The sequence below is a fragment of the Syngnathus scovelli genome, chromosome 2 (genome assembly GCF_024217435.2).
Source record: "Syngnathus scovelli strain Florida chromosome 2, RoL_Ssco_1.2, whole genome shotgun sequence".
NCBI classification, from domain to species: Eukaryota; Metazoa; Chordata; class Actinopteri; order Syngnathiformes; family Syngnathidae; genus Syngnathus; species Syngnathus scovelli.
This window is the reverse complement of record NC_090848.1, coordinates 3,815,127-3,828,015: the sequence shown is the minus strand read 5'-3', so window position 1 is coordinate 3,828,015 and position 12,889 is coordinate 3,815,127. Positions and strand designations below refer to the sequence as shown.

The 12,889-nt window shown below is 43.4% G+C and overlaps 1 protein-coding gene across 8 annotated transcripts; it reads left to right on the top strand.

The window, feature by feature from the left end:
• LOC125988290 (poly(rC)-binding protein 3-like) lies at window positions 1-11,009 on the top strand. 8 transcript variants are annotated; one of them, XM_049753318.2, is made up of 13 exons: window positions 12-217; window positions 3,908-4,073; window positions 4,150-4,173; window positions 4,249-4,281; window positions 4,467-4,583; window positions 4,804-4,935; window positions 4,997-5,125; window positions 5,607-5,750; window positions 6,481-6,522; window positions 8,028-8,103; window positions 8,418-8,476; window positions 8,598-8,767; window positions 8,827-11,009. In XM_049753318.2, the coding sequence occupies exons 2-13, from the start codon at window positions 3,999-4,001 to the stop codon at window positions 8,879-8,881; spliced, it is 1,056 nt and encodes a 351-aa protein (XP_049609275.1). In that variant the 5' UTR covers window positions 12-217; window positions 3,908-3,998; the 3' UTR covers window positions 8,882-11,009. The 8 variants fall into 8 exon arrangements, with proteins under 8 accessions (XP_049609278.1, XP_049609279.1, XP_049609277.1 ...); XM_049753315.2 differs by having other exon boundaries at window positions 8,025-8,103; XM_049753319.2 differs by having other exon boundaries at window positions 14-217; window positions 8,421-8,476.
• The last annotated feature ends 1,880 nt before the right edge of the window (window positions 11,010-12,889 follow it).

Genomic DNA, 12,889 nt, shown 5'->3' with positions numbered 1-12,889 from the left:
AACTTGTGTTGCCGAGGTGGACGACGTTCATAGAATCGCGAGGCCCGTCGTCACGTGTTCTCCCGGTCACTCACGTGACCCTTCGGCACCGACCAATCGGGCGGCGCTTCGTCCTGGCGAGAGCAAAAAGAAGAGGGTGGGGATCATTTTCCTTTTTGCGATTTTTAATCTTGCCACACCAACGGAGGTCGTTGACATCATCCTACCCTACAGAAAGGTAAAACTGATTTTTGCTGACTATTTATTTGGAGGCCGACATTTTTATTCATTCAATAAGTTCATTTTTACCAACATACGGTATCTATATCTATATAAACACCGTGTTTATATAAATAAATATAGATTCCGATATATCGTAGTGTTGTCGGAATTCTGACGGATTGGAACTGAAGCGGAAGACCATACACTGTTTCACGACATCGGTATTGATTTAATTAATTAATTTTGCCAGCATAAGCACGACCTTTAGGGTGAGTCGCCGCTCTTCCGACCCATTAACTTATTTTATCATCCGGAAAAGATCTCGTTAATGTTTTCTTAACTTATCGTTAGCGTGGCGAGGTCGCATGAAAATATTTTGACTGAATGGTCAGTTGAGCGAGAAGAAGAGCTTTCGCACGACGGCTATTATTTCGTAGACGCAGCTGGATGGACTCCCGCTGCGACGTGCAGAAACGCACACATGGGCGGCTGGTTTGTGATTGTTATTCCAATTATCGTCACATTGATATCGGTGCTGCCATCTTTGCTGAGCTTGAAATGTGGTCCGAAACGGCACGGCACGACCGATGCTTGCTTTGTTGTTGTGAATTTGAAGAACGTGAGCGACAGGCGCAAGCGTGCAGCTATGTTTTTTGGGGAAGACCCCCAAAAAAAAAAAAAACACGCCAAAAGTCAATGCGCTCCAACGCCGACAGCAGCCGTGACTTCCTTGACTTATTGCAAATTACGGCAAATCTAAAATGGCCGACTTGACGCGCAGCTTTTTCACAGCACAACATGGTGCGCCCGCGTCGTTAAGCCTTTTGACTCTCACGCGCCACCATTGCGAGCGAACCCACTCCGGGACACTTTGAAAACGACTTGCCGCGAGTCGGCTCGACCGCTAGTGTCTTTGAGGAAGCTTTTTTTGATCATGATCCGGGCTGAGCCATCGGGATTCTGGGTCGCTGATGTGGACTGACAGCTTTTCAAAGCACTGTCATAGTGCCGTAGCATTGGGTGGATGCCCCCCCCCCCCACTGTCATTTTATCGTAGCACTTGTAACAAAAGCCCGCACGAGACGAGAGCTTCTTCCCATAATGAAACTCTCCTTCCATACAAATACGTCCTCACTGGAAGATGCCAAATGACCTCTGTGTGTAAAAAAAAAATTATCAATGAGGTCAGCCAGAGGGCTCCCCCCCTGCCCTCTTTTGTTCACCCGTAATTGGAGCACAAACATCCGGAGAGCTCCTCAGCTGCAGCATGCAAACATCTGTGCTAGATAAAAGCAGGAAGATGATTTTTTTTTTTCCTGTTCATGCATTTTTGATCAACAATTCCTTCCATGAATGTATTGCGTCATGGTGGGATCCCTCCCTCGTTTTGTGGATTAGACAGATGATGAAGCTTTAGATGGGACCGGCTTGTTTTTAGGTAGCACCACCGATATAACTAAGAGTGTTGGTCTTCAGTAATGGAATGATTCTGGCCCGGGGTGTTTTTGCAACCTTTCCACATGAGCGGCTCCTCACAAAAAAAATCACATCTTTGCCATTGTTGCATGAGAAGAAATGGAAGGCCGGACAAAAAGCGACAAGGCCTCAGGTTCATCTTTCTTCAACAGCACGAGTCTTTTCTTTGCGTGGCGATCAGACACAGGGAAATTCGGGAGGAAGGCGTTGGGGTGTGCGTTGAGGGGGGGGTATGGTGCATTTTGTGCACTGCGTTGCCCAGCCGAGCGTAAAGCGTGATTAATTCAATAGCCGCCATAGAGGAGGAGGCTAGTAGCGCCCGCAACACCGAGCATGACCCACTTTCCCCTTCAGATGTCATGAAAAATTCCCTGCCGTCCCTCATTGTGTCCCCCCCCCCCAACTTCCTGTCAGACATGGGGGAGGAACATTTGCAAATATAAATGGAAACTTGTAAAACGACATGTACTGGGAGTGCCAAAGAAAGGGCAAAGACACCCCCCCCCAAAAAAAAACCTGACCTCAAAATAAAAAGAGCATTTGCTGCAAGGTTTTTGCCCAAAGGGTCACATGATTCACGGGCCTTGACCTAATTCTCGTTTTTGCTGGGATGTAGGCTCGAAACACAATTTTGAGATTTTTTTTTTTTTTACCTCCATCTACATCTCTCAGGGTGATTTAATGATTCCAAAAAATAAAAAATGCATGAAGAGGGCACTGACCCACGGACTAAACTAAACATGAAGCAAGTTATAGAGTGCGTTTGCAGCACTTACATGTGCGCTGCCCGCTGAGGACCCGCAACCACTGGATGGAGTCTTAAACCCGGATTAAGGTTTTTTATGTAATCTGGTCTCCTCTGGGAGATTGGAGAGACAGCTGGCGATAGAATCCCTGTCCTTATCTCTTGGTCCTCCCCTGGCCTCCAACCAAGCCGTGCATGCGGCATACTGTAGCTTATCGGAGGTAGGATTTCCGGAACCAGCGCAACGTGATGATGTTGGGTTGCAATGAGACTGCTGCAGTTACGCAAGAACAAAACGAGATAGCAACAGTAGCGTCTCCCAAGTTGGATATAGCGGCTAGCCAAGAAGCCGTTTCTTAATCATTCAACATCAATCAGCGCTGCAATTCTCCAAGCAAATTGGAATTAACATTAGTAACTTTTTATGTGCGTGCGTGCAAACAGCTGGCCATTCGTGCTGGCCATTCGTGCTTTAATGGAGGAACATCTTGTTTTCTTGCAATTAAAAGATAACCAGGGCAGGACTATTTGATTACAAAGCTGCTAATTAGCAGATGGCACATACTGGAGATGCAGCAGCAAAGTACAGCTGGGGCCGCTGAGATGAAAACTGTGAATGTGATTTCATCTCTGCCTCTCGTTATTATGATGATGATTATTATTATTATTATTATTATTATTATTATATTATTTTTATTATTATTAAGTAACTAAATAAAATAGAATTTATAAAAGATTAGATTATTATTATTATTATTATTATTAAAATCCGTGTCAGTTTATTTAGCCCTGCTCCACAAGTCAAATTATTAGTAATAATTAAAATAAAATGATAAATAAAAAAATTAAAAAAATACATAAATAAATACATAAATAAATAAATAAATAAATAAATAATGATGCTTCATGGCTGCAAAAAAAAAAATCTACAAAAGTTCACAGACTTAGGTCTGACAGCACAATATCAAATTTATGTTAAATTCAGTGTTAGAGTTCATCCGTAAAACTGGTGGGTGTTCACTTCCAGTTCGGCTGTGAAAAGTGCCCTTGAGCAACCTACCAACCCCCCTCAGACCAAGTTCAGCAACTCCCCATCAAGTTGGTATGGGTCCTATGAAGTCTGCGGCAGAGGAATTTTATTTCCCATCGCTGGTTATAGAACTGTAAACATTACTAATTAAATGCTATTTTCTCTCTTTTTCAACAAACATCCATATTTACAAACTATCTACAAGTCAACTATGTCAGTTTTAGTTCCATTCCGTTCCATGCTTGACGTTATGGTCCAGAGCGCCCTCCTGTGTTCACCCTTGTAACTGAATCCTGACGTCACTCAGCAGTCAAATTGGGCACATGACTCAGATCATATACTTATTGTAAAAAAACATCAGGGCTGGTGGGGTTTCTTTTCTTGCCCTTGTCTGAAGCTGGCTTGCAAACAGGAAACTGCACTTTTCCATTCATCGTTCCGTCTTTGCCTTGCAGGAGACCCATCAGCCGAGTACACCCTCACACCCCCCACTGGCCCTCGAACTCCTCTCTGACTTGACCGCACCCCTTTCCTTTCAAATCCGACATGGAGCCCATCAAGGTCCAATCAGAAGGTGGACTGAATGTGACCCTCACCATTCGGCTGCTCATGCACGGCAAGGTGCGATGCCCGAACTCTATCAAAAACCAGCCAGAAAATAAAACTCACATTTCTGTGCATTTTTATGTCTCTGCAGGAAGTCGGAAGCATCATCGGGAAGGTAAACGTCATCGGCTCATATTTTCAATGCAATATTTTGACTGAGAAATAATAATATAACTGAATGGACTTCCAGAAAGGGGAGACGGTGAAGAAAATGCGTGAGGACGTAAGTAGAAGTTTTCTGCTGGCATCTCCTTGTAGAGGCTAATGAAGTGGGTACCTTGATTTATGAGCTAACTTAGCTCGACACAAACCAAAAATAACTGGACAAACTTGTACGTTGGGGCATTTGTAAGTCAAGGTACCCCATTGTAATTTCCTGATCATGGATGAGCTTGTGCCGCCATGCAGAGCGGAGCCCGCATCAACATCTCTGAAGGCAACTGCCCCGAACGGATAGTCACCATCACTGGGCCGACGGATGCCATCTTCAAGGCCTTTGCGATGATAGCCTACAAGTTTGAGGAGGTAACGACTCCACTGCTGCTTCCACACCAGCGCCATTTACTCTCGTTAGTTTGCCAGAGTGGGAATACAAGCTAGCATGCTTTAGCGATCTTGCTAGCTAGCAAGGTTGCTATGACGCTTTGTTTAATAACACAATCTGACCGAAAGATGATGGAGGTTAGATTTTCAGGTCTTGCGGCCATTTTGACTCGTCCGTAAACCCAAACAAATGTCGTTCCAGGACATCATCAACTCTATGAGCAACAGTCCCGCCACCAGCAAACCTCCTGTGACCCTGCGACTGGTTGTGCCAGCTAGCCAGTGCGGCTCGCTCATCGGCAAAGGCGGCTCCAAAATCAAAGAGATGAGAGAGGTAGCGAGCCGATTCCTCCCTCCTAGTAAGGAAACACAAATGCATCCGTCGTCTTCTGCAGTCCACAGGCGCTCAGGTCCAGGTGGCCGGCGACATGCTCCCCAACTCAACAGAGAGGGCGGTGACCATTTCCGGGGCGCCGGAGGCCATCATCCAATGCGTCAAACAGATTTGTGTGGTGATGCTGGAGGTACGCTAGCTTGGTCCATTCTACGCCCTTCCAACGCGGATGCGATCAATCGTTTTTGGTCCACCAGGGGGGGGGGGGATCTTCAAGATGGTGAATGAATAATCAATTAGTGACCACTTGCTTGTTTTTGAAGTGAAATTTGAACTGTCTGCACTGCCAGTTGTCCAGCCGGCCATCATGATGGCAAACGTCGTGGATGCCAGGACCGTTGCCACCCGGCTGTAAGTCTCCAGAGTGCTCACGGAAAGGGGGGGGGGTTAAGTTTCGCGGCGTCATCATTATCCAGTTGAACGTGATGTTCCAGGTGAATCACAAATTGGACCTCATGTCAGCATGTGCACAGTGAAGAGCACTTTTGGTGTGTCCCCCCCCCAGGCACGGTCCCTCTCGGTCTCACTCGATGCTCTGGTTGCTCCTCTTTTTCTTCTTCTCTAACACTCTCTCCACATGTCACTCCTTCTCCCACCCTCGCTCTCCTCAGTCCCCACCGAAAGGTGCCACAATCCCCTACCGCCCCAAGCCTGCCTCCACCCCTGTCATTTTTTCAGGTGGCCAGGTAAGAGCGGACCCGCTGGGGGCGTCCACAGCCAACCTCAGCCTCTTACTGCAGCACCAGCCACTGCCTGTTAGTGTCGCACCAGGTTTTATTCAAGCAACCCTCCTCCCCCGTCTCGAGCACCCCCCTCACCCCCCTCCCCTCGACTAGCATGAAACTATCACCGCTTTGCCCTCACTGCCATCCGTCAACCCGGATTTGAGATTTTAAAAAAAGCATCACTGAAGTCATTAAGGGATGATCTGGCCGTGCATGCAGTCTATTATTCTGGGTTTGGAAAAAATCCATCAACTTGGCAGGGAGATGTGTGAAATTATTCATGAGAGCCAAAAACAGAAAAGAAAAATGTCCTGAAATTCAACGAGGAGAACAAAAAGATGTCAAAACGTCAATGATGACTTTCTGGTGGACATACGTAACTTGACGGCCATGTGCCAACTGGCGAATAAAATAAATGGCCGTGTAGCTCAGGAGACGAGATGAACCAGTGAGCTGCATTTAATTGATTCAAAAAATGGGACTGAGTTCAGTCTTGTTGCAACACATAAAATTAACAATCCAGCATTCAGCAGTTCAGACCGCCCAATTGCGTAACTCCCCACCCCCACCCCTCCCATCCCTCACAGTGATCCCATGTTGATATAATTCAACTGGATTTGATTGATGATAGACAGTCTAGCGCATGTCTTTCTCATAGCCTGGCGACAAACGTAAAGCTCCAAAACGGCAACCTGCTTTTATAAAAATTTTGTGCGTAGGCCTTACGAAAAAAAATAAAGTCTCCATTTCATGTTTGCAGGCTTACACCATCCAAGGACAGTATGCCATCCCGCATCCAGACGTGAGTGTTCTCCACACCAGGCGCTCCACATTGCATCCATCTCGGAAGCTGCTACCAGCTACCTCCCCAAACCTCCTTTATTAATATTAATTGCTAATATTAATATGGCTAATATGGCACATGTACAGTAATTCCTCGATCTTCTGACTCGGAAGACTCTTGACTTCCTTCTGTCTGCTCTCTGTTAAACCTCCGGGGGCTTGGCTTGCAGCTCGTGAAACTAGATGATACTTGCATCATTTCATATTTAGCTTGCCTGTGATTGGCTGGCGTCCAGTTCAGGGTGCCCAAAATCAGCTGAGATAGGCTCCAGCATGCCCGCAACCCTCGTGAGAAGAGGTTCAGAAAATGGATCAATGAAGTTCAACGTGAATGTCGGCGCTGCAAAAACATATTGACTGCATCTTGCCATTAAGCTTCTCATCTCTAAAATAACCTTGAAGAGAATGAAAAATCAATTCAATTGCCCCAACAATCCTCAACATGCCTGACTTGTACAAAAAACAATTCTCAACAGCAAATATGCATCAGAGATATCTTCATTTGTCCCAACAACAATTTTAAAACTGATTAAAAAACAATTTCTTCCCCACTAGTAGGCCGCAAATTGCGCAATATGGATTTTTACCACTCATTGTAATTTATAGCTATGACGTTTCAGGGAGAAAAAAAACTCTGTTGCTGAATCCAACTCTTAAATCCTAAATTTTGCAAAATATAATACTAAATTACGTATAGTATTATCAATGGTAGGGTTGTCGATTCCCAACCTATAAATAGAGGTTTTGATCTCTGGCCACCGTGACCATGTCAAAGTATTCCGAAGCACTTTGATAGCCTTAACAGGTAGAAAAAAAGTGCTATAAAAGTAAAAGTCCAGTATTTATTTATTTATTTATGTATTTATTTATTTATTTATTTATTTATTTAAATGTATGTTTATTTGTGTATTAGTTTGTTTATTTATTCATTTATGTTTATTTGTGTATTTATTTTTATTTTTATTTGTAAAACCTGATGTGCTAAAGTAAAAAAAAAATTAGGTCAATTTTGGCAACAGCGATTTCATTTCCTTTACTAACAACAAAGAAAGATGGTTAAGGGAAATGTATTAGCGTAAAAGTTGCCAGAAATATGAAAAACAGTAGTCACGAATGATTTGTGCTGACCGAGCGCATTTAGTGGCAGCGCCATCTGCTGGCCCGGCTTGGTATCTGTTGGATGAAACCTCGCTTTCACGCATGGCAGAGGTCCAAGTTCCCCAAAAAATTGCGGCGCTTGAATCTCCACCGCACCAAACTCAGGCCAAGCCCCTCATGAGCGTTTTCACCTTCAACCTTTTTGTGTTTCCTCAGATCCTATCTCTTTCGGTGAGACCTCTGCGTGCGTGCGCGCGCGCACGTCTGCGTGTGCGTGTTTGTGTGCGCGAGTGAGTGCGTGTGCGCGCAAGTGTTTTTAACGATGACCTCATAGCTTTGCTGTCGTCCTCCTCCCCCCCTCAGCAGTTGAGCAAGCTCCACCAGTTGGCTATGCAGCAAACCCCCTTTACCCCCCTCGGACAGACCACCCCTGCCTTTCCCGGTACGTACCCACCTACACTACAACCCTCTTGACCTTCTCTCGTTTGTACCTGTAGAAGTCAACACATTCTCTTCCTCCTACACTTTCTTCAGCTCTTCCTCTCGCTCTTTTCTTCTTCTCGTTGTCTTCCTCGGACATGGCCTGCTGGTGGTCTGCTCTTGTTGATGTTGAGGTTTTGCTTTGGGTTTTTTTTTTTTTCTCCCCATAGCATCCTTTCTTAAAACGATGCAAGGCTTTCCATCCAATGTTCTGACTGATGTTCCACCAACGTGTCCAACTGTATTTTATGTCTTCTTCCTCTCCTTCTCGGTCAGCAGCAGGTCTGGATGCCAGTAACCAGGCCAGTACTCATGAACTCACCATTCCCAATGATGTGAGTACAGCAAGTCCACTTAGTAGAAATTCTTTTTGATTCCATGAGAAATAAAGACTGGAGAAAGACCAGCATGTGCGTACCCTGGCCATCCTAAGTCCCGCCCCCGTTGTTTTCCCAGCTAATAGGCTGCATAATTGGACGCCAGGGAACCAAAATCAACGAGATCCGTCAGATGTCTGGGGCACAGATCAAAATTGCTAACGCCATGGAAGGGTCGTCGGAGCGCCAGATCACCATCACAGGGACCCCCGCCAACATAAGCCTGGCCCAGTACCTCATCAACGCAAGGTAGGCCCCCCTACGTGAAGATCTCCGAGGAAGACGCTCACTCGCTTTTCCCGCTCCAGGTTCCGAGACGTGGCTGCCATGTGGAACGACCCGTCCTCCATGACCACATCCTGAGCTCCCTGACTGGCTCTTCCATCCGGCCCCTTTCTGACTGACGACGCCCTCCGGACTCTGGCTCTGGCTCTCTGAAAATTCTGAGCGCCGGCCGCCCTGGTCCTCCACAAACCGGCGCGGCCCGACGACTCACTTTTATTTCAGAGAGCCATTTTGAAAAAAGAAAAAAAAAAAAGAACACTGTTCGTTACTTTTTTTTTTGGGTTTTAGAGAACTGTTAAAGCATGTTGAATGTTTATTAGCAACAACTTGTGTTACTTTTTTTTCTGTTCATCTCTTTTTCTCTGTCAGTGCTGCGTCATAGAACATTTAAGAAGTAAAAAAAAAAAAACGATTTTTGTAGAAGTAGTTCTTTGCATTTATTACAGCTCGGTGATGCTATCGGCAGAGTGTGGTGGGATGTAGCCAAAAAAAACATTTTTATAATAGATCCAGCCTTTAGGAAACAATCTCGGACTTCTCCATTTCTGTCCTAATTTGCATCGTTGTCAAATGACATCACATGACCCTCCTTGGCCAATGGTATCACTCCCTGAGCCTCCCCGTTTTGTGTCGATCTCCTTCGTTTATGTACACGCTTGCTTCTATTGCATGTACTCAGTGTTGTGTTGTTGTGTATTTGAGCAGAACCTGTTCGGTGGACCTTGAAATGAAATGTTCTTTGTGTTCCCCGTTCTTCTCCGCTCATGTTTGAAGCTTACTTTTTTGGTTTTTCTGGCCCCTCACTCGTAGTCCTAAACCCGGAACCGATAGCCTCCTTCGATTACTCGTGTTATCACATGCATGAAAAGGAAATGAGACAAAACGGAGCAGAAATTGAAATGATTGTTTCTGATCATCCGGTGTTTTGTTTTGTACAAGGACTTTTATGACTATTTGTCAACTACGCGGCGCTCATGCAATAGACGATTCTACACTTTACTCTGGACCGCTTCTGATGTGTGTTTGCTGGCCTCGGGCTGGGTCCAAAACTTTTTGGCTCGAATGAAAAACCATCAAGCCAAAAATGTTTGGACCAAGGAAAAATTTGGAGGCCAAAGAATGTTCAGGGTTTTGTCAGGGGAGGGGAGGGGGGGAACCTACGGGGTGGGGGCGGGGCTTGGGCGGGCACACTCAGTCTCTTTTCACGATTGTTTATTTGTGTCATGTCTATCTCATCGCTTTATGTTTGAATGTCTTTTTAAAGGTCACAAGTGTTTCAGATTTTTTTTTTTCGTGCAAGTCATTTGACAAACGCACGTTGATTTTTGTTTGTTGATTAATTAAGCTAACGAGAGGGAGGTTAGAATGCTAATGGGTCAAACTCGGCAAGAAGCTCAATTCTGTGCTGATGTACACAAACAGCTGTTGAATGTTACTGTCCAAGTCACATGATCTCCTGTACGTCCAGCACGGCAACCGTTGCCCTTGTGCGACTTTTAGCATGCTAAGCCTTTTGACTTTGCAAAAATTGAGCAAAGGCTGTCGGGCGACATCGCCACTGATCATTCTGCAATAATCTTGGATGTGCTAGTTGAGCTGAGCAACAATAGAAGCTTGGAGTTTGGATTATTTGGCCTGAGTAGAATGTCAAAGGACAAGCTGTCATTCTTTGTAAAAGAAATGCACAAAAGAGCAGAGAGCATTTTTTTTTTTTTTTTCAGTGCTGGTTGTGATGGCAAAGCGGGAATATTGAGTTAAAGTAGCAGCAGTGTGATTTTAATAGCATCGATCTTCATGTATAATTAATTATGTGTTTAAAAAACATTTATTTACATTTGTGTATATGACTGAAGCAAACTGCAACTAATGCAATAATAGGGTGCAATGTGCAATTATTTATTCTCTTTCATTTTCCCCTACTTGACTCGTAGACAGGAGAGCTATGTAGCTTGTTGCAAAATGTTTGTTTTTGTTTCAGTTAAAGTTATGTTACATGTGGGAGGAGGCTTAAAAAAAAAAGATTTTTATTTTTCAGCTTATGTTTGTGTGTATTGCAGTTTGAGAGGGGGGAAAAAAGTGATCAAAGTTTGTAACTATTTTGATTTCTTTGCTCTGTGCAGATCTATATTAGTTGTGAGTACTATGTTTGATTTCAAAGTGTTGGTAAGTATAAAAACAAATAAAGTTTCAGTTTTTCTTTCTGTGACCTCTGTTTTTATCATTTTTGTTCTGTGTCTGTTTTCCGGGTCTCGATATTTGATAGATAATTAAAATAAAATAAAATTAAATAAAGTTAAATAAAGTTAAATAAAATTAAATACAATTAAATTAAATACAATTAAATTAAATTAAATACAATTAAATTAAATTACATACAATTAAATTAAATACAATTAAATTAAATTAAATACAATTAAATTAAATACAATTAAATTAAATACAATTAAATACTTATTCCAAATTACATCAGCATAATGTACTGAGGTCAGGTTGGAGGACATGCCTATTTAAAAAGGTACTATGGGGCCAGGATGGGAAATATAAGAAAATGGTAAAATTCAGATCAGATCAGTAACCAAACTGGTATCGGATGACATTTCAAGCAAAAGAATAGCAGCTGTCAGCAATACAAAGGAGATGATCAATTTTTTTTTTCCCCTCACTTTCAAATTCCTATTTGCCAGCCAGATCTTTGACATTTAGGCAGTCTGTGAGTCTTGTAGCTGCAAAAGTCAGTCTGTAAAACTCACGGCTGTCAATCAAGAACTATTGTGGCCCACTGCTACAAAAAAAAAAAAACGATCTTTGCTTTTCACAGTCCTGCTTACTTCATCAGATGGTGAAGATTGTCTTGGAAGTCTCAGTCTGATCAAATAGTTTGTCTTGTCAGGAATCCAGCTAAAAAAAAAAATCTGGCTGAAGCATAACGAGACGAAATGCAAAACTTGTTTTTTCTTTTTCTTGAAGCGGCTAGCCATGTAGCACTAAGATGGCGTGCCACACATGAATCTACTCCAAGGATGTATTTTCGCTACAATGGGCGAGTAAATGGGAATTTTGCCAGCTATCCAACAAGATGAGTAAGGATGTCAAACAAATGCCACGTCGGGTTCCAAGCGACTCGCCGCCTGTCAAGTGAATCTTAAAGAGTGATTGCCCTGCAGAAAGACAAAAGCTCCATTTGGCTCTATCCTTTGACACTATTGTCAACATGACTGAAGGATAAAGCTAACTCATCCACGCTAAAATGCTTCACTCATCAATATAATCAATCATTTTGCCTTTCAGCAAAATGCCACGCCTGAACTCTGCACGCAGCTGCCATTTAATCATGCACAAACACACACACACACTTGGGTTGCATCCAGGTTCTTAAAGCGTTAGATTCCCCTCAAAGATCTTTTGCTGAGCATGAGTCTGACACCCCTGTAACCCCAAAAGAAAGAATGACCCAAAAAAAGGCTATCAACCTGAAGCTAGCTTTAATTTATCAAATAAGTGGCTAATTATTGATGGGTAAACATTATTTGGAAAAAAATTAAGCTGTCATTTAAGTGAAAGTGTTTTGTTTCTGCATCTCAACGAATTGTAAAGGCCTCTTGGGTGTTAATGGCGGCCATTTTGTCATATCTTCACCAATCACAGTTCACCTATTTTCTGAAACCGAACCGTGATTGGTTGTGACCTACGACCTGGCAACTGTGATGTCATTTTCAGTCGACAGCAAGCGGCAAAATGGCCGCCGCTCAAGATGGCTCAAATGGTGAATTTTCTCATATTCCGCAAATGCAAGGTTAATATTAATCAAAAAGTGGTCCCATACAGCAAATTATTATAAAGAGAAAGAATTCCCTTTTAAGGTCCATTTTTTCTCTTAATTTGTTTTTACATGAAAACCGTAATGCACAATTTATAGTTGGACGATTTAAATTGTTGCAAACACACTTAACTGCCAAACACAATCACATTAGAGTGGCCACAGTGAGATAAATGTCCAGATGATGTAATCACAGTGTACTCTATAATGAGTGTGTCTCCTGGAGTGAGACATATTAGGACCTCCAAACACACACACATAGGCACACA